Source organism: Oncorhynchus mykiss, chromosome 29, assembly GCF_057628025.1.
Source record: "Oncorhynchus mykiss isolate SJ-2025 chromosome 29, ASM5762802v1, whole genome shotgun sequence".
In the NCBI taxonomy this organism is placed as follows: domain Eukaryota; kingdom Metazoa; phylum Chordata; class Actinopteri; order Salmoniformes; family Salmonidae; genus Oncorhynchus; species Oncorhynchus mykiss.
In genome coordinates, this window is record NC_143050.1 from 8,895,362 (window position 1) to 8,918,555 (window position 23,194).

The window sequence follows — 23,194 nt, forward strand, 5'->3', positions numbered from 1 at the left end:
CATGAGAGAAAAAGTAACACAAATATATAGGCCTGTAATGTGTTGTTTTCTTAACCAGGAGGCTTAAATGAATGTGTAAAGCTTTGAGTTTAGGCTGTCCTTATTTATTTGTTTTACATTTAGGCTACATATAGCCTAGCATGTTGTTCTTGAGGCATTTAAATTAATATGTTCCCAAATACAAATCAACCTTTGAAATACTGTTATTCCTTAACCTCGTACATCTAAAACTGTCAATCACCATCATCACCATCATCATCATCATCATCATGTAATGAATCGCTGGTACGTGACAGGAAAGTACCGTAGTTTCCTGCGGTTGGGTCCGTAGCAAAACTATTGGTTGATCAGTAGGCTATTCTAGAAGACGTTACCATACAGACAGACTAGACGTGGAGCTCTCGACCACTCAACGGTGTTAGAAACCATCAGAAAGGTGTAATAAATTAGTTTTAAGGATTATTATAAAGTAGTTGCAACGGTAAACGAACTGAAAATGGGGAGAAAGAGGACAAGGAAAATCATAATTCTCAGAGGACTCCCCGGATCAGGGAAGACAAGTCGGGCAAGGTAAACTTTTTTTTTAATATCGCACGAGGAGGATAAAAAAGTCGTTTTTCTTGATGATAATAAATACATTGCTAAAATAAACAATTCGATTTACCGTTATCAAAATAAATAGTTTTAAATATACAGTGTGAATTGTTCTCCATCCTATCCTTGATTAGCATATTCTTGTCGGATATGTCGGAAATGTAAAACTTGTACAGGAGTTTTCAGTTCATTTATAGCACAGACTACATTGATATAGCTTCTGTAAATTATTTTGAAATATAGGATAGGATAGGATGAACTGTCCCTGAGGGGAAAATTGTCTTAGACACCAGTATTGATGTAGCCTATTGATCATCTTAACATGTATTTGTAAAAAATAAAATAAAAATCTAACTACTCCTGAGGTGCTGACCTGTCGCACCCTCAACAACCACTGTGATTATTATTATTTGACCCTGCTTGTCATCTATGAACATTTTAACATTTTATCCATGTTCTGTTATAATCTCCACCCGGCACAGCCAGAAGAGGATTGGCCACCCCTCATAGCCTGGTTCCTCTCTAGGTTTCTTCCTAGGTTCTGGCCTTTCTAGGGAGTTTTTCCTAGCCACCGTGCTTCTACACCTGCATTGCTTTCTGTTTGGGGTTTTAGGCTGGGTTTCTGTACAGCACTTTGAGATATCAGCTGATGTAAGAAGGGCTTTAGAAATACATTTGATTTGATCTGATGATTAAAAAAACCTCTGTTTTCAAAGATGTCGACTACAATGCAATACTCCTTAGAATTTTAAGGAGAAAACAACTCCTTGGCCTACATTAGAACACCACCACAGAAGCTTCACGATTGGCATCTTCCCAATTAAGTAAGGTAGTTTTGTTGTTTGGCTACTTGAAGAGAACTATGGCCTATAACTTGCAGCCCACCTCTTCCAATTCATTGTGGAAAAGTGTTCATCGAATTCTACTATACATATACAGATGAAGAGCCGAAATGAGTATAACATCCTGCAATTAAACCCTAGGCTACTATAAAACCTTCTATTGTGGCATAGTGAGAATGCTTCATGCGCAATTGCGTTGTTTTTGTGTTATTGGTTAATTTCGATAGCATATTCCCATATCTGATTTTCAACTGTTGTCAAAGCCGAAATGAGTATGATATCTTGGCATTTAAAGTATAACACATTTTTTAAATGTCACATAGCCTACTATAAAATGTTTTTTTTTTTTAGGATACTCAAATTGCAAACTATTTAGGACTTAGGATTTAGGAGGTTTGAATATGGGTATTTTACAAATCCAGAGAAGAAATCACTTTTCTCCCGCTTAACCCGTTATTTTCCGACAAAAACATTACACGCCACAGGAAAAAACATAAAAGCACATAGATGTAGCCATGCTCTCTTGCGTAAATAAATTAAACAAGCTAGGCTAATCTTTTTTAGTATAAACTGTATTATTGTACTGTGTTGTATTATACTGTTTTATAAGGACTGGAATTATGCACCTCGTTCAAACTATGATAAAGCAGGGAGAGAACATGCGATTCTGTTGCAGCACATGCGGCCTATAGGCTAGCGAATATATATCTTTTGAAATAATATTTCCCCTGTTATTAGGCTACCTCCTCTTTCTCTCTATAGTGTTGCTTCCTTGCTTTCGACAGTTAAATTAAATAAGGTTTGTTGTCCTTATCCTGATCATTCTGATGACATGCTTGAATAATATAGGACTAGAATTGGATGCAGAAGGCTTTCACTTCTCTATAAATTAGACGCGCATTCACGAAGATTACATGGTTATGGGTCTAGGGAATGAATCATATATGTTTCAGATCATCCCTTTAAAACCCGTTGGGAATATACAACGACAAAAAAAAAACTACGAATTATATATATTTTTGACTGAAATAGGTCGTGCTAGTGTCAGAGGTCGAGTACAATTAAACATGTTTTATTTGGCTCTCTCCGTTGTGGCTTTACCAGTAAAAATAAAAACATAGCTACAAAGACAGGACCATTAGGACAATTCAAGTTGCTTTAGCAACGGTAAATATACTTTAAATGAGTAGGCAACACTCAACACCCATCCATCCTCAACAGCTTCCTCCTGCAGTGTGTTCCGCTTGGCCACATTGCCACCACATTCAGCAGCGTCTTTATGCTGATGATTGCGTCCAAAAAAAACATTGGCTTATTGAGGGCTGTGAGATACAGATCGTTAAGCTCCCGCTGAAAAGTACCCGTTGCCAAAAAAAACCCGAGGGTGGATAGCACTTGGATGTAGATCTTATAACTTCTCAAAAATCCTGTAAAATTGGTTTTGGGAAAGAATATCTGATTAGCCAATCTGTACTTTCTGCAACAACAAAAAAACACCTATAAAAATGCGCGTTTCAAACAGCAAGATCAGCCACCTCTCATTCGATTTCCCATTATCTCAGTCTTCTATATTTCGCACGTGCCTTTAATTTAACAAATTACGGTGCTTTATATGGATTATTATCATAACAAATGGACTGTGATCAAATTATATGAAATAGCCTGTCAATATATGTCATATCATGATTTCACAATATAAGTGGAATGAAATCGAAAAATAACTATATGACTACTCTCACAATTTCACACATTTTCAACATATATTTTCCCCATTCTAATTTTGACAAACAGTTGCCTCATTCCACCATTTAACATTGCGTGTACGCATGGTCAAGGCTGTGCGTAAATTTACACACACTCTCAAGCAAACGTTCACATTGATAAATCTCACACTTGGCGTAGAAATGAAGAAGTGCGCATGGTTTACGCACATATTTGTCGCCTGGGTTTACAGACAGTTGGGCCTGTCATCATTCACTTTGAACTGGACTGTGTGTTTACAGGCAGTTGGGCCTGCCATCATTCACTATGAACTGGACTGTGTGTTTACAGGCAGTTGGGCCTGTCATCATTCACTTTGAACTGGACTGTGTTTTTACAGGCAGTTGGGCCTGTCATCATTCACTTTGAACTGGACTGTGTGTTTACAGACAGTTGGGCCTGTCATCATTCACTTTGAACTGGACTGTGTTTTTACAGGCAGTTGGGCCTGCCATCATTAGCTAATATGGTGACAATGATGTAGGCCGTGTGTTTACAGACAGTTGGGCCTGTCATCATTAGCTAATATGGTGACAATGATGTAGGCCGTGTGTTTACAGACAGTTGGGCCTGTCATCATTAGCTAATATGGTGACAATGATGTAGGCCGTGTGTTTACAGACAGTTGGGCCTGTCATCATTAGCTAATATGGTGACAATGATGTAGGCCGTGTGTTTACAGACAGTTGGGCCTGTCATCATTAGCTAATATGGTGACAATGATGTAGGCCGTGTGTTTACAGACAGTTGGGCCTGTCATCATTAGCTAATATGGTGACAATGATGTAGGCCGTGTGTTTACAGACAGTTGGGCCTGTCATCATTAGCTAATATGGTGACAATGATGTAGGCCGTGTGTTTACAGACAGTTGGGCCTGTCATCATTAGCTAATATGGTGACAATGATGTAGGCCGTGTGTTTACAGACAGTTGGGCCTGTCATCATTAGCTAATATGGTGACAATGATGTAGGCCGTGTGTTTACAGACAGTTGGGCCTGCCATCATTAGCTAATATGGTGACAATGATGTAGGCCGTGTGTTTACAGGCAGTTGGGCCTGCCATCATTAGCTAATATGGTGACAATGATGTAGGCCGTGTGTTTACAGACAGTTGGGCCTGTCATCATTAGCTAATATGGTAACAATGATGTAGGCCGTGTGTTTACAGACAGTTGGGCCTGTCATCATTAGCTAATATGGTGACAATGATGTAGGCCGTGTGTTTACAGACAGTTGGGCCTGTCATCATTAGCTAATATGGTGACAATGATGTAGGCCGTGTGTTTACAGACAGTTGGGCCTGTCATCATTAGCTAATATGGTGACAATGATGTAGGCCGTGTGTTTACAGACAGTTGGGCCTGTCATCATTAGCTAATATGGTGACAATGATGTAGGCCGTGTGTTTACAGACAGTTGGGCCTGCCATCATTAGCTAATATGGTGACAATGATGTAGGCCGTGTGTTTACAGGCAGTTGGGCCTGCCATCATTAGCTAATATGGTGACAATGATGTAGGCCGTGTGTTTACAGACAGTTGGGCCTGTCATCATTAGCTAATATGGTGACAATGATGTAGGCCGTGTGTTTACAGACAGTTGGGCCTGTCATCATTAGCTAATATGGTGACAATGATGTAGGCCGTGTGTTTACAGACAGTTGGGCCTGTCATCATTAGCTAATATGGTGACAATGATGTAGGCCGTGTGTTTACAGACAGTTGGGCCTGTCATCATTAGCTAATATGGTGACAATGATGTAGGCCGTGTCTTTACAGACAGTTGGGCCTGTCATCATTAGCTAATATGGTGACAATGATGTAGGCCGTGTGTTTACAGACAGTTGGGCCTGTCATCATTAGCTAATATGGTGACAATGATGTAGGCCGTGTGTTTACAGACAGTTGGGCCTGTCATCATTAGCTAATATGGTGACAATGATGTAGGCCGTGTGTTTACAGGCAGTTGGGCCTGCCATCATTAGCTAATATGGTGACAATGATGTAGGCCGTGTGTTTACAGACAGTTGGGCCTGTCATCATTAGCTAATATGGTGACAATGATGTAGGCCGTGTGTTTACAGACAGTTGGGCCTGTCATCATTAGCTAATATGGTGACAATGATGTAGGCCGTGTGTTTACAGACAGTTGGGCCTGCCATCATTAGCTAATATGGTGACAATGATGTAGGCCGTGTGTTTACAGACAGTTGGGCCTGTCATCATTAGCTAATATGGTGACAATGATGTAGGCCGTGTGTTTACAGACAGTTGGGCCTGTCATCATTAGCTAATATGGTGACAATGATGTAGGCCGTGTGTTTACAGACAGTTGGGCCTGCCATCATTAGCTAATATGGTGACAATGATGTAGGCCGTTTGTTTACAGACAGTTGGGCCTGCCATCATTAGCTAATATGGTGACAATGATGTAGGCCGTGTGTTTACAGACAGTTGGGCCTGTCATCATTAGCTAATATGGTAACAATGATGTAGGCCGTGTGTTTACAGACAGTTGGGCCTGTCATCATTAGCTAATATGGTAACAATGATGTAGGCCGTGTGTTTACAGACAGTTGGGCCTGCCATCATTAGCTAATATGGTAACAATGATGTAGGCCGTGTGTTTACAGGCAGTTGGGCCTGCCATCATTAGCTAATATGGTAACAATGATGTAGGCCGTGTGTTTACAGGCAGTTGGGCCTGTCATCATTAGCTAATATGGTAACAATGATGTAGGCCGTGTGTTTACAGACAGTTGGGCCTGCCATCATTAGCTAATATGGTAACAATGATGTAGGCCGTGTGTTTACAGGCAGTTGGGCCTGCCATCATTAGCTAATATGGTAACAATGATGTAGGCCGTGTGTTTACAGGCAGTTGGGCCTGCCATCATTAGCTAATATGGTAACAATGATGTAGGCCGTGTGTTTACAGGCAGTTGGGCCTGCCATCATTAGCTAATATGGTAACAATGATGTAGGCCGTGTGTTTACAGACAGTTGGGCCTGCCATCATTAGCTAATATGGTAACAATGATGTAGGCCGTGTGTTTACAGACAGTTGGGCCTGCCATCATTAGCTAATATGGTAACAATGATGTAGGCCGTGTGTTTACAGACAGTTGGGCCTGTCATCATTAGCTAATATGGTGACAATGATGTAGGCCGTGTGTTTACAGACAGTTGGGCCTGTCATCATTAGCTAATATGGTGACAATGATGTAGGCCGTGTGTTTACAGACAGTTGGGCCTGTCATCATTAGCTAATATGGTGACAATGATGTAGGCCGTGTGTTTACAGGCAGTTGGGCCTGCCATCATTAGCTAATATGGTGACAATGATGTAGGCCGTGTGTTTACAGACAGTTGGGCCTGTCATCATTAGCTAATATGGTGACAATGATGTAGGCCGTGTGTTTACAGACAGTTGGGCCTGTCATCATTAGCTAATATGGTGACAATGATGTAGGCCGTGTGTTTACAGACAGTTGGGCCTGTCATCATTAGCTAATATGGTGACAATGATGTAGGCCGTGTGTTTACAGACAGTTGGGCCTGCCATCATTAGCTAATATGGTGACAATGATGTAGGCCGTGTGTTTACAGACAGTTGGGCCTGCCATCATTAGCTAATATGGTGACAATGATGTAGGCCGTGTGTTTACAGACAGTTGGGCCTGTCATCATTAGCTAATATGGTGACAATGATGTAGGCCGTGTGTTTACAGACAGTTGGGCCTGTCATCATTAGCTAATATGGTAACAATGATGTAGGCCGTGTGTTTACAGACAGTTGGGCCTGCCATCATTAGCTAATATGGTAACAATGATGTAGGCCGTGTGTTTACAGGCAGTTGGGCCTGCCATCATTAGCTAATATGGTAACAATGATGTAGGCCGTGTGTTTACAGGCAGTTGGGCCTGTCATCATTAGCTAATATGGTAACAATGATGTAGGCCGTGTGTTTACAGACAGTTGGGCCTGCCATCATTAGCTAATATGGTAACAATGATGTAGGCCGTGTGTTTACAGGCAGTTGGGCCTGCCATCATTAGCTAATATGGTAACAATGATGTAGGCCGTGTGTTTACAGGCAGTTGGGCCTGCCATCATTAGCTAATATGGTAACAATGATGTAGGCCGTGTGTTTACAGGCAGTTGGGCCTGCCATCATTAGCTAATATGGTGACAATGATGTAGGCCGTGTGTTTACAGGCAGTTGGGCCTGCCATCATTAGCTAATATGGTGACAATGATGTAGGCCGTGTGTTTACAGGCAGTTGGGCCTGCCATCATTAGCTAATATGGTAACAATGATGTAGGCCGTGTGTTTACAGACAGTTGGGCCTGCCATCATTAGCTAATATGGTAACAATGATGTAGGCCGTGTGTTTACAGGCAGTTGGGCCTGCCATCATTAGCTAATATGGTAACAATGATGTAGGCCGTGTGTTTACAGGCAGTTGGGCCTGTCATCATTCACTTTGAACTGGACTGTGTGTTTACAGACAGTTGGGCCTGCCATCATTAGCTAATATGGTGACAATGATGTAGGCCGTGTGTTTACAGACAGTTGGGCCTGCCATCATTAGCTAATATGGTGACAATGATGTAGGCCGTGTGTTTACAGACAGTTGGGCCTGCCATCATTAGCTAATATGGTGACAATGATGTAGGCCGTGTGTTTACAGACAGTTGGGCCTGCCATCATTAGCTAATATGGTGACAATGATGTAGGCCGTGTGTTTACAGGCAGTTGGGCCTGCCATCATTAGCTAATATGGTGACAATGATGTAGGCCGTGTGTTTACAGACAGTTGGGCCTGCCATCATTAGCTAATATGGTGACAATGATGTAGGCCGTGTGTTTACAGACAGTTGGGCCTGCCATCATTAGCTAATATGGTGACAATGATGTAGGCCGTGTGTTTACAGACAGTTGGGCCTGCCATCATTAGCTAATATGGTGACAATGATGTAGGCCGTGTGTTTACAGACAGTTGGGCCTGCCATCATTAGCTAATATGGTGACAATGATGTAGGCCGTGTGCAGTGGTTATGATATGGTTTTCCTTTTTATTAATTTTTTCTCACTTGGTCACATGCAGCTGATGGGTTGTGCATTGAAGTCCACCAATGAAGGGAAAAGCAGAGAGGAGGAGAGCGCCTAAGGTACGAGAAGAAATGCAACGTGGCTGCTATGAAAGGGAACTCAAAATGTTCTCTCCACCTGTGTGCACCCATGCTGTAGACTTTGATTGATAGGTGGCTATAGGGAAATTTAGAGTATCGTGTGGTAGCCTAAACCTATCGCTGTTACATTGAACTGGGTGAATGGAATATGAATGGCAGTCATCCAATGTGCTGTAATAGAAATAAGGCCGTGCTCATGAAAAACAAAAACGTCCTCCCTCGTCATGAACATCGCCGACCGCCACTGCCTCACTCTGACCATTCTACTCGCCCTAGCAGAGCTGGTTAGGCTGTTTACATGTTATCTAGAGCGTCCGCCTGAAGGGAGGAGCTGATCATCAGAGAGAAGTACATGGGAGGGGCTTGAAGCCATCTTATGCACTTGTCTGATAATGTTTGGTTAAAAACACTGTCTGCAGAGAGGGATGCTTGCCTCTCACAGTCACCCATAACCTTCAAAACATTTTTGTCATTTAGCAGACGCTCTTATCCAGAGGAGCAATTACAGGAGCAATTAGTGTTAAGGGCCTTGCTCAAGGGAACATCGACTGATTTTTCACCTTGTCTTTTCAGGGTCCCATGGCCGTTTGTGTCATTTTATTTATTACTCTTTTTAACTGAGCCTTATGGTTGTTTTTACAATTCTGATCTTATGGTCTTTTGACCAATTACATCACATCTTTGGCCAATAATAGGGCAAAAGCTCAGAATTGGGCTGCACAGGATACCTATATAATCTAGGGTTGAATGGTGTTTCCGGGGATAAGTAACGGAGAGAAACCAGTAAATTATAATACATTATTATCATGAACAGCATGGCATGAAATGGAACTGTTAAATGATATGGAATGTTTAAATGTGGTCTGCATGATGAATCATCAACGCTCAAGGTGGCGACAGACAGCCAATCTCAGTGTGGAGCGCAGACTTCACAGATCTAGCATCTCATCATGGTATATATATAATTTTTATTTTTAATTTTAATTTGATTTATCCTTTATTTAACTAGGCAAGTCAATTAAGAACAAATTCTTATTTTCAATGACGGCCTACCCTGGCCAAACCTGGACGACGCTGGGCCAATTGTGCGCCGCCCTATGGGACTCCCAATCACGGTCTGATGTGATACAACCTGGATATCAGACTGTATACCACGAGCCCTGAATGCTGAGTGGCTGACAGCCGTGGTATATCAGACCATATACCACAGGTGTGACAAAACAAGTATTTTTACTGCTCTAATTAAGTTGGTAACCAGTTTATAATAGCAATAAGGCACCTTGGAGGTTTGTGGTATATGGCCAATATGCCGTGGCAAAGGGCTGTATCCAGGCACACTGTGTTGCGTCTTGACTAAGAACAGCCCTTAGCCGTGGTATATTGGCCATATACCACACTCCCTAGTGCTTAAATACAGTATAATACAATACGGCTTAGGCCGTAGCCTACTGGAGCTAGTTTCATTTATTTACCCAAGAGAGCATGTAGCTAGCTAGCTACATCTATGGGCTTTTATGTTTTTCTGTCAAGCATAATGTGCAGTAGCCCATATCATGTATGTAGCCTATTGGCTAATGTATTTAATGTAGGGCTCATTATATGTATGTAATGTAGGGCTCATAAAATGTCTTTAATGGAGGGCTCATATATGTATTTAATGTAGGGCTCATAAGATGTCTTTAATGTAGGGCTCATTATATGTATTTAATGGAGGGCTCATATATGTATTTAATGTAGGGCTCATAAGATGTCTTTAATGTAGGGCTCATTATATGTATTTAATGGAGGGCTCATTATATGTATTTAATGGAGGGCTCATTATATGTATTTAATGGAGGGCTCATTATATGTATTTAATGGAGGGCTCATTATATGTATTTCATGTAGGGCTCATTATATGTATTTAATGGAGGGCTCATTATATGTATTTAATGGAGGGCTCATTATATGTATTTAATGGAGGGCTCATTATATGTATTTAATGTAGGGCTCATTATATGTATTTAATGGAGGGCTCATTATATGTATTTAATGTAGGGCTCATAAGATGTCTTTAATGTAGGACTCATTATATGTATTTAATGGAGGGCTCATTATATGTATTTAATGTAGGGCTCATTATATGTATTTCATGTAGGACTCATTATATGTATTTAATGGAGGGCTCATTATATGTATTTAATGTAGGGCTCATAATATGTATTTAATGGAGGGCTCATTATATGTATTTCATGTAGGACTCATTATATGTATTTAATGGAGGGCTCATATATGTATTTAATGTAGGGCTCATAATATGTATTTAATGGAGGGCTCATTATATGTATTTAATGGAGGGCTCATTATATGTATTTAATGGAGGGCTCATTATATGTATTTAATGGAGGGCTCATTATATGTATTTAATGGAGGGCTCATGATATGTCTTTAATGTAGGGCTCATTGTATGTCTTTAATGTAGGGCTCATCAGAGTCAGGTAGCATCAGGTCTGAATTTTCAGACAAATCTCTAAACAAATCCAGACATATACAGTCGGCTGATTTATACGCTTTATAATGCTTTTGAATGACCCTTCCAGTTTTTGCGGGAAATCCGGGTTACCGTGAGAAAAGTGATTTATTCTCGGTATGGAACATTTGTAAAATACCCGGGAACATATTCAACCCTAATTACAATCCATATAGACATTCAAACTGTTAAGAGCAAAAACAAAACCTTTCTATTGGCCTTTCTAGTCACTAGACTCTTCCATCCTTGTGTTGTGGAAGTGTTATGGCTATACTTCAGAAGAGGTGTTGTAGTTAAGTTAACAACAGAAGAGTAGGTTTAGACTCAGTTCTCCTGACCCTCTAGCTCAGTGTTTCCCAAACTCGGTCCTCGGGACCCCGATGGGTCCACGTTTCTGTTTTCCCCCCCCATCACTACACAGCTGATTAAAATGATCAAAGTAAGTTAACAACAGAAGAGTAGGTTTAGACTCAGTTCTCCTGACTCTCTAGCTCAGTGTTTCCCAAACTCGGTCCTCGGGACCCCGATGGGTCCACGTTTCTGTTCCCCCCCCCCATCACTACACAGCTGATTCAAATGATCAAAGCTTGATGATTAGTTGATTATTTAAATCAATCTAAAAAAACAAAACGTCCACCCAGAGTTTGGAAACGTCGCTGTAGACAAAGCTGGGTCTTATCAACCCTGTGCCCCTGGAAGAGAAGGGTAGCTATAGTAGGGATACTGCAACCCCCCGCCCCCCCCACCCCGAACCAGGGTACTATAAGGGAACTAGAGTGTGATGTCAGACCCCTAGTGGTGTCCTGAGTAGTATCATCTCACAGGTATAGTCACCACACACACACACACACACACACACACACACACACACACACACACACACACACACACACACACACACACACACACACACACACACACACACACACACACACACACACACACACACTTCTCTATACAAGCTGTGTATGTGTTCTGTCTGAGTAGATGTTGAGTGTGAGTGTGTGTTTTCTACAGTAATATCTTGGAGATGTATGGTTCTGGAGAAGCCTTCAGCACAGACGACTACTTCAGGGTGGACGGGAAGATGGTTGGGTTCCGCGATACATCCCTGAACAAAGCTCATGTATGGAACCGCAAAAGAGGTAGGTATAGGATTGACTGGTTAATATGTTTATCGATTCATTTATTAATTCATTTATTGATCTATTAATTTATTGTATTAGATTTCCAAAACACTATATCTACCAATTTCTCACATTTGTGTTTATTTTTAAATCAGAAATTTATGCTCATGGGCATTCTGTGTCAAATATTGCTGTCCTCAGATTTTTTTATTCATAGATGTTAGATGTGTATGACAATTGGTTTGGTTCCAAACACTATGTATCCATTGTCTAGTTGGAATTTAATGTTTGTTTGCTGTATATTTAACATACACGCTTAGAAAAAAGGCTTCCAAAAGTTTTTTTTAGGGTTCTACGAAGAACTGTTTTGATCAGAAGGACACATTTTGGAAGACAAGGGTTCTTAGTAAGGCAAAGGGTTCTACCTAGAACCTTTAATATCATAAGAACTGTTTTTGAAAGAAAGGGTTCTTTGATGATTCTTTGGAAGGCAAGAAGGGTTCTACATAGAACCATATGAAATATTTCCCAGCATGCTCTATTGAAGGGAGATTTTCACAATTGTTTGTTTAACTGTAATAGCTGTGTTTTTTCATGTACATTGATTGGTTGATTAATTTTATGCTACACGGAAATATAAATAACATACAGTTTCATAGAGGGTTCTATGTAGAACCATATACTGTACAGGGGGTTCTTTGAAGAACCCTACATAGAGAGTTCTAGATAGAACCCTCTGCAAAGGGTTCTACTCTCTATGGGGAAAAATCAAAGAACCCTGTATGGTTCTAGTTAGCACCTTGAGTGTATAAATTCAACTCATCATAAATCTAGCCTCATTCTATAGTGATTGTTTGTCTCTGAAATGACGCCATCTGGCGGTAGGTTTCAAACTAATACATGTCTGTAATTTAAAAACAAACTTTTATTTAACCTTTCTTTAACTAGACAAGTGTTTTAACAACCCCATGCCTCGAGGGGAAAAACACGTCAATCTCTTTCATAAGTTATTAATACAAAAAAATCTAATTTTACTATCATTTTTGAAAATGGATATATAGTGTTTTGGAATGAAACTCTTCATGTTTTATAAATGGTATGATTGAACAATTGTTTGGTTGATTGATTAATTAGTGAATTTGACCATTAATTGTGTGATGGATTAATTGATTGGTTGATTGAATAATTAGTGGATTTAATCATTAATTGTGTGATGGGATGAATGTTTATGTGTATGAGTTGCTCCTTGCAGTTCTTCAAGCCATCAAAAATAAAGTCCATCCGATCGTAATTGACAACACCAATCTGCAGAAATGGGAGATGTGGCCTTATGTCAGAATGGTAAGGACTACTTTTGCCTGTGTGTGTGTGTGTGGACATGTTGTTATGACAATACTGTGTTTGTCTCTTTCAGGCGTTTCGCAGAGGCTACTGGATCGAGTTTCAGGACCTCCCTGTCCTTCCATTAGAGATTCTCAACAGGTATTGATGAGAAGAGAAGAGAAACCAAAGCACAATTGTGCTTGTATCATCTGTCACCTACTGTTAACACACACACACACACACACACACACACACACACACACACACACACACACACACACACACACACACACATACACACACACACACATGCATAGTGGTTGACGCGTTGTATGCCTCCCTCTCAGATGGTGTCCTAAGATCCCCATGGAGGTGTTAGAGAGGATGAACGAAGGTTATGAGCCCGTGAAGAAGATATGGGATGTCATCTATGACTATGAGTCCAAAGTCAAGTGGATGCCCAGCTCAGAGAGACTGCAGAACCACTGGTGATCAGGAGACCAATACAATGCTTTTGTGTTGTGTGTGTGTGCGTGCGTGTGTGTGTGTGTATTTGTGAATTGGTTGGTGCTTCTATTCTTATGGGGACCTAAAAATCCCTGAATGTCCCCACAAGGATAGTAACACAAGGAAAATGACATTTCCCACACCCCCATGAGGACAATGGCTATGTTAAGCATAGAGGTTAGGTTAATGGTTAGAATTAGGGTAAGGGTAAGGGGTTAGTGGTTAGGCTTAAGGCTAGGGTTAGGTTTAGGGTAAGGGGTTAGTGGTTAGGCTTAAGGCTAGGGTTAGGTTTAGGGTTTGGTATGGGTTAAGGTTAGGGTTAAGGGAAATGTTAGGTTTAGGGTAAGGGGTTAGTGGTTAGGCTTAGAGTTAGGTTTAGGGTTTGGTATGGGTTAAGGTTAAGGATAGGGTTAAGGGAAATGTTAGGTTTAGGGTAAGGGGTTAATGGTTAGTGGTTAGGCTTAAGGCTAGGGTTAGGTTTAGGGTTTGGTATGGGATAAGGTTAAGGTTAGGGTTAAGGGAAATGTTAGGTTTAGGGAAAGGGGTTAGGGAAAATAGGATTTTGATTGGAAATGAATTCTTAGGTCCCCACGAGGATAGAAGAACTTAACATGTGTGTGTTTGTTACTATCCTTGTGGAGACTGCAAATCCCCCAAGTCCCCACAAGGATAGTAAAACAAGGAAATTCTCCCACATGGGGACATTTCCCCACGTGCCCATAAGGACATTGGCTATTTTAGGGTTAGGTTTAGGGTGAGGGTTAGAATTAGGGTTAGAAAAAGGGTTAGGAGGTAGGTTTAGGGTTAGGGATGTGTGTGTGTCTGTGTGTGTCTGTGTGTCTGTGTGTGTGTGTGTGTGCCTGTGTGTGGTGACTATATGTGAGATGATACTACTCAGGAGACCACGAGGGGTCTGACATCACACCCTAGTTCCCTTATAGTAGTTCCCTGGTACTTAGGTAATGTCACCTAAATGGTGCTGTTTGAATTGTCACCGAGGTGTTTCTCCAGGTCGGATAGAATATATTCCTCATGTCAGAACATGAAGGACCCTGAGATGGGACGTTTCTTTCAAATTTTCACATGAAGCTTTTGCCGGTTTCCTCGAACATGGGAACATTGCCTTTAAATTTAAATTGTGCTATAGCTCTGACCTTTCATTACATGTATTGAATCCATGTCTACGTTTACAGAAATACAGAAATCATCCCTGTTATGATGCAAAATGCAGCATCATATAATGTAAAATGACTCATACGGGGATGATTATTCTATTTTGAAAGTTAAAAATATCTTGAAAACGTGATTGCTGACTCGCAAAAAAACATTTTGGGACTATGTCAACAATTTACTAATGAAACAAATACCAAAATAAAACATTTGGGTAAAGTTTTCCTTTAACTGTTAACACTCAGATGGTTCTTAACTGTTAACACTCAGATGGTTCTTAACTGTTAACACTCAGATGGTTCTTAACTGTTAACACTCAGATGGTTCTTAACTGTTAACACTCAGATGGTTCTTAACTGTTAACACTCAGATGGTTCTTAACTGTTAACACTCAGATGGTTCTTAACTGTTAAAACTCAGATGGTTCTTAACTGTTAACACTCAGATGGTTCTTAACTGTTAACACTCAGATGGTTCTTAACTGTTAACACTCAGATGGTTCTTAACTGTTAACACTCAGATGGTTCTTAACTGTTAACACTCAGATGGTTCTTAACGGTTAACACTCAGATGGTTCTTAACTGTTAACACTCAGATGGTTCTTAACTGTTAACACTCAGATGGTTCTTAACGGTTAACACTCAGATGGTTCTTAACGGTTAACACTCAGATGGTTCTTAACTGTTAACACTCAGATGGTTCTTAACTGTTAACACTCAGATGGTTCCTAACTGTTAACACTCAGATGGTTCTTAACTGTTAACACTCAGATGGTTCTTAACTGTTAACACTCAGATGGTTCTTAACTGTTAACACTCAGATGGTTCTTAACTGTTAACACTCAGATGGTTCTTAACTGTTAACACTCAGATGGTTCTTAACTGTTAACACTCAGATGGTTCTTAACTGTTAACACTCAGATGGTTCTTAACTGTTAACACTCAGATGGTTCTTAACTGTTAACACTCAGATGGTTCTTAACTGTTAACACTCAGATGGTTCTTAACTGTTAACACTCAGATGGTTCTTAACTGTTAACACTCAGATGGTTCTTAACTGTTAACACTCAGATGGTTCTTAACTGTTAACACAGATGGTTCTTAACTGTTAACACTCAGATGGTTCTTAACTGTTAACACTCAGATGGTTCTTAACTGTTAAAACTCAGATGGTTCTTAACTGTTAACACTCAGATGGTTCTTAACTGTTAACACTCAGATGGTTCTTAACTGTTAACACTCAGATGGTTCTTAACTGTTAACACTCAGATGGTTCTTAACTGTTAAAACTCAGATGGTTCTTAACTGTTAACACTCAGATGGTTCTTAACTGTTAACACTCAGATGGTTCTTAACTGTTAACACTCAGATGGTTCTTAACTGTTAACACTCAGATGGTTCTTAACTGTTAACACTCAGATGGTTCTTAACTGTTAACACTCAGATGGTTCTTAACTGTTAACACTCAGATGGTTCTTAACTGTTAACACTCAGATGGTTCTTAACTGTTAACACTCAGATGGTTCTTAACTGTTAAAACTCAGATGGTTCTTAACTGTTAACACTTTCTGATTTTGTGGTTAAGCGAGAAATGCTTCTATTGTAGGAAATGTTTCCTTTCCAGATTGGATTGCAGTGCCAAGCTTTTTAAAACAAAAGTAATTCAGACACATAATATACCTATTTTCTGCTCCCTTCTATCCATGTTTACATCACATAAAAATGTGTATTGAATCTGTGTTGAGAATATTTCTTTCCAAGTCAGGTAGTAAAGAGTTAGTAGCTGTTTTACATGTGCTTTTTCATCCCGTTGCTTTGTGCTCACATTCCAGATGTTGTTCAATTAAATGAAAACCCTTGTAAAAAAAAAAGGTTTTGTGTGTTTTATTTACTCCTTTTTTCGATCTTGTCTCATCGCCTCAACTCCCCAATGGGCCTGGGAGGCGAAGGTCGAGTCATGCGTCGTCCATAACATGACCCGCCAAACCGCAATTCTTAACCCCCGCCCGCTTAACACGGAAGCCAGCTGGACATTGTCGGAGGAAACACTGTTCAACTGACGACCAAGGTCAGCCTGTAGGTGCCCGGCCCACCACAAGGAGTCGCTAGAGTGCAATGAGCTAAGTAAAGCACCCCTGGCCAAACCCTCCCCTAACCAGGACGACGCTGGGCCAATTGTGTCCCGCCCAATGGGACTCCCGATCACGGCCGGTTGTGATACAGCCAGGGATCAAACTTGGGTCTGTAATAATGCCTCAGACCCCTGGCCTTAGACCCCTGCACTACTTGGGTGGCCCAAATTGTCTGTTTTTGTCCGAATTATTACATGATTTAAAGCGATTGCAAATATTGTGCATTTAAACATAATCAGAGTCCTACGTTTTTAAAATGTATTTGTTATGCTAAATTGTGAATATAAATGTCTGTGCATATGATGTGGCTGGTTCACTGGCTGCTCCTTTTCCTCTACTTCCTCTTCACCTGGAGAGGGCCGAGCACAGTCGGGTAGAGAAGCAGTCTTTCTTTTTCCACTTCTTCTTCTTTTTTTTTCCCGTATTCTTCTTCTCCTCCTCCTCCTGGTCTTCTCCTTCACCTGCTCTGCAGGAACCCCACAAAGGGTTCTATTTGGAACTCGAAAGGGTTCTATCTGGAACCTAAAAGGGTTTTCCTATGGGGACAGTTGAAGAACCCTTTTGGAAGCCTTTTTTCTAAGAGTGTATGAAGATAGTCGGTATGAAGACAGTCGGTATGAAGACAGTCGGTATGAAGACAGTCGGTATGAAGATAGTCGGTATGAAGATAGTAGCTATTAAGAGAGTTGGTATGAAGATAGTTGAGAACAATTTGACAAAGACTTGAATCCAAGTTTAGAATATTTACCATAACTAACACAGGCCTTGAGCATAGCTCTAACGTGTAACCCACAAGGGTATTAAACACACATACAGTATGAAACATACAGACTATATGGTTTTATAAACTAGGTGGATCGAGCCCTGAATGCTGATTGGCTGAAAGCCGTGGGATATTACGTTGTACACCACAGGTTTATTTGTACTTTTCTAATTACGTTAGTAACCAGTTTATAATAGCAATAAGGCACCTCAGTGGTTTGTGCTATATGGATAACATACCACGGCTAAGGGCTGTATCCAGGCACTCCGCGTTGCGTCGAGCTTAACAGCCCTTGGCCGTGGTATATTGGCCATTTACCACACCCCTTCGTGCCTTATTGCTCTTATAAAACTGGTTAACGTAATTAGAACAGTAAAAATAAACCTGTGGTACACAATGCACTTATATTCTTTATTGAGCATAAAATTAAAAGGCAACGAGTCATCTAATAGTGAAATGGTTATTTAAGCAAAAATGCCCGAGGGGGTGTGGAATACGGCCAATATATATAAAACAAATCACAATATATTTTAAACTTAAAAATCTCCAACAAAAATCTTCTTCCAGCAGACGACAAGTTCTTCCAGCGAGCTCATAATGTAGATCATTTTATTATTTTATACCCTCCATTTTCCTTTCTGCTAACTCATTGTGGTTAACACCTACTCTAACGACACATCTAGTGGTGAACATCGAATGCTGTCCTCGTTAAAAAAAGGGTGCTTTTCCAGCCTCCTTTAGGCCCCACTTTTCACCTAAGCAGGACTTCCACCCGCTTCACCCCTAACCGTTCTAACTGGGGGATTTCCAGATCAAGCTAACATCCTTAATGTACCTTATTATAAACCTTAACTTTTAAACATTCATTCTTTAACATTATTCTTCCTTAGACCACTCAATTACAATCTTACTCCAACTCAATGTATCACTCCCATTACATATTTAAGTTCCACCAATTTAAACATTTCATCGTTATAACAGTTCAACATTATAACCTTCTAAGCTTTAACGAACCAAGTCTATATGCATCGTACCTTAAAGCAAACAACATTATAACCTTCTAAGCTTTAACGAACCAAGTCTATATGCATCGAACCAAGTCTATATGCATCGTACCTTAAAGCAAACAACATTATAACCTTCTAAGCTTTAACGAACCAAGTCTATATGCATCGAACCAAGTCTATATGCATCGTACCTTAAAGCAAACAACATTTTAACCTTCTAAGCTTTAACGAACCTAGTCTATATGCATCGTACCTTAAAGCAAACAACATTATAACCTTCTAAGCTTTAACGAACCTAGTCTATATGCATCGTACCTTAAAGCAAACAACATTTTAACATTGTTAACCATTAACTGCATTCCTCTATTCACCTGTTAATAATATCTTTCGCTATACATTTCCCCCAATGCTTTCAAACTTTAACTTTTAACATATTTAACCTAATCATTATTTATGTAAATTATTTAACCTAATCATTATTTATGTCAATTATTTAACCTAATCATTATTTATGTCAATTATTTAACCTAATCATTATTTATGTAAATTATTTAACCTAATCATTATTTATGTCAATTATTTAACCTAATCATTGTTTCTGTCAATTATTTAACCTAATCATTATTTATGTAAATTATTTAACCTAATCATTATTTATGTCAATTATTTAACCTAATCATTGTTTATGTAAATTATTTAACCTAATCATTATTTATGTCAATTATTTAACCTAATCATTATTTATGTAAATTATTTAACCTAATCATTATTTATGTCAATTATTTAACCTAATCATTGTTTCTGTCAATTATTTAACCTAATCATTATTTATGTAAATTATTTAACCTAATCATTATTTATGTCAATTATTTAACCTAATCATTGTTTCTGTCAATTATTTAACCTAATCATTATTTATGTAAATTCCAGTCCCAATTTATTTATGTAACTTATTTTTATATTTTTTCAATGTCAATTGTCTCTCAACATTCATTCCTTGTGCTCCGTGTGTGTGTGTGTGTGTGTGTGTGTGTGTGTGTGTGTGTGTGTGTGTGTGTGTGTTTGTGTGTGTGTGTGTTTGTGTGTGTGTGTGTGTGTGTGTGTTTGTGTGTGTGTGTGTGTGTGTGTGTGTGAAAGTGGAGCTTCATCGTGTGTGTGCGTGGGTATATGCAAATGTGTCTCTAAAATGTCACAGAGAACTGGACCTTAGCCCACTGCTCTTGACAGCCTTATTGCTTAATTATAAAATGGGTGATTCGAGCCCTGAATGCTGAGTGGCTGACAGACGTGGTATATCACACCGTATAGCACAGGTATGACAAAACAAGTATTTGTACTGCTCTAATTACGTTGGTAACCAGTTTATAATAGCAATAAGGCACCTTGTGGGTTTGTAGTATATGGCCAATATACCACGGCTAAGGGCTGTATCCAGGCACTCCACGTTGCGTCGTGACTAAGAACAGCCCTTAGCCGTGGTATATTGGCCATATACCACACCCCCTCTAGTCTTTTTGCTTAGATAACCCTTCATTTCACTATTGGATGACTCCTTACTTTTTCATTTTGTGCTCAAGACAGAATTTAAGTGCTTCGCTTCTGTTAAATGACAGGTTCCAGATTTTATTGCTTAAGTGTAGAACATGCTACTGTTTAAATAATGAAAAGTTTTGTTTTTAGAATTATTATCTGCTTTTCCCTTCTATTCAGTCTATTCAATTTGTATTAAAACTCTCTGTGGAAAATTGCAGTAATAAGCAGTCGCAGTAATACATGTGAATCTGTTGTAGAGGTGTTTTCTCCATGAATATTTGTGTTAAAACTGTCTGTGGAATAGTGCCGTGATACATGTGAATCTGTTGTAGAGGTGTTTTCTCCATGTATGTGTTCAGCAAGCCATTGTTGTTTGTTCACCTTTCCATTCAATACTTTATGGTTTACTTAAAAAATAAATAAATATGGAGATACGGCCTGTCTTTTAACCAACATGCATACACACAAAATTAGCATATGGTACACAATTTTGGTCTAACTTGGACATTAGCTAACAAAAATCCCTTTCTCAGACAGATTAACTCGCTGACTACTCAGAAAGACACTTCTGAACAATAACCTGTGAGGATCTGACGTTCTTAGGAAGAGATATTGGAACCAAGGAGACAAGAGTAGATGCTCTAGTGGTAGATTGGGCCCATTCATTACCCAGATCATTGTTTCAAAAGATTGATGATTGCGGACCTCAAATTGCCCAAAAGAGGGTGCCATTTCGCCATTAATTAATTTATTGCTCCAACAGTCTCTCTCTCTCGCTCTCCCTGTCTCTCTCTCTCTCTCTCTCTCTCTCTCTCTCTCTCTCTCACTCGCTCTCCCTCTCTCTCACTCGCTCTCCCTCTCTCTCACTCGCTCTCCCTCTCTCTCGCTCTCTCGCTCTCTCGCTCTCCCTGTCTCTCTCTCTCTCTCTCTCTCTCTCTCACTCGCTCTCCCTCTCGCTCCCTCGCTCTCTCGCTCTCTCTGTCTCTCGCAATGAAAGGTTATAACACGAAAGCTTAACATCAGTATTCTAAACACTCATCCTTAAGTCAGGATTTTGTGTTAAACGCTCTCCAACAAAGCTTTCTTAGTGTCCAACAAGCTTTCTCTGCCCTTAACCTTGTTCTGTACACCTACAAAACAAAGGTCATGTGGATTGGGAAGAAGAAGGCCCCTCTCCCCACTGGTGTGATTACAACCTCTGAGGGTTTAGAGCTTTAGGTAGTCAGCTCATACAAGGACTTGGGAGTGTGGCTAGACGGCACATTGTCTTTCTCTCAGCACATATCAAAGCTGCAGGCTAAAGTTAAAGCTAGACTTGGTTTCCTCTATCGTAATAGCTCCTCTTTCACCCCAGCTGCCAAACTAACCCTGATTCAGATGACCATCCTACCCATGCTAGATTACGGAGACATAATTTATAGATCGGCAGGTAAGGGTGCCCTTGAGCGGCTTGATGTGTCTCTACCATTCGACCATCAGATTTGCCACCAATGCTCCTTAGTAGGACCCATCACGGCACTCTATACTCCTCTGTAAACTGGTCATCTCTGTATACCCATCGCAAGACCCACTGGTTGATGCTTATTTATAAAACCCTCTTAGGCCTCCCTCCCCCCTATCTGAGATATCTACTGCAGCCCTCATTCTCCACATACAACACCTGTTCTGCCAGTCAAATTCTATTAAAGGTCCCCAATGCACACGCATCCCTGGGTCACTCGTCTTTTCAGTTCGCTGCAGCTAGCGACTGGAACAAGCTGCAACAAACACTCAAACTGGACAGTTTTATCTCCATCTCTTCATTCAATGACTCAATCATGGACACTCGTACTGACAGTTGTGGCTGCTTCACATGATGTATTGTTGTCTCCACCTTCTTGCCCTTTGTGCTGTTGTCTTGTGTCCAACAATGTTTGTACCATGTTTTGTGTTGCTACCATGTTGTTGTCATGTTGTGTTGCTACCATGTTGTTGTCATGTTGTGTTGCTACCATGTTGTTGTCATGTTGTGTTGCTACCATGTTGTTGTCATGTTGTGTTGCTACCATGTTGTTGTCATGTTGTGTTGCTACCATGCCGTGTTTCCATGTGTTGCTGCCATGTTACAGTGGGCTCTAAAGTTACTGGCACCCCTGACTGGCAATGCACAAACAATACTTAAAAAAATATAAACAATATAATTATGGAGATAAACTCAAAATACCAACATGTGACAAATAGTGTACTTTATTAATGTTTCAATGGAACCAACCAAAATCATTCAATTATTTAATTTAATTATTTAATTATTTAATACAACCAAAATCAAGGTTTCATAATTATTGGCACTCCTCATTTAGTACTTAGTGCCACCACCTCTGGCAAGGATAACAGCATGGTCTTTTCCTGTAATGTTTGACAAGGTTAATTTTGGACCATTCCTCTATGCAGATCCTTTCAAGATCCTTCATATTCTTGGGTTTGCGCTTATCAACTGCCCCTCTTCCACTCAGCCCACAAGTTTTTGATTGGATTGAGGTCCAGCAACTGAGATGGCCATGGCAGAACATTGATTTTGTTGTCACAGAACCATTTCTGTGTGGATCTTGTGGTATGTTTCGGGTCATTGTCTTGTTGGAAAGTCCACCTACGGCCAAGTCCCAGCCTTCTGGCAGAGGCAACCAGATTGTCAGCCAAAATTGCCTGATACTTGGTAGAATTCATTATGCCATCAATCTTAACCAGTGCCC

The 23,194-nt window shown here is 40.1% G+C and overlaps 1 protein-coding gene across 1 annotated transcript; it reads left to right on the plus strand.

Moving 5' to 3' along the window:
• Positions 1–350: 350 nt before the first annotated feature.
• On the plus strand, positions 351–16,901 carry LOC110509390 (NEDD4-binding protein 2-like 1). Its single transcript, XM_036967879.2, has 5 exons — positions 351–570; positions 11,922–12,049; positions 13,284–13,372; positions 13,446–13,513; positions 13,702–16,901. Exons 1-5 carry the CDS (start codon positions 497–499, stop codon positions 13,844–13,846), a joined length of 504 nt encoding a protein of 167 aa, XP_036823774.1. The 5' UTR covers positions 351–496; the 3' UTR covers positions 13,847–16,901.
• Positions 16,902–23,194: the final 6,293 nt, after the last annotated feature.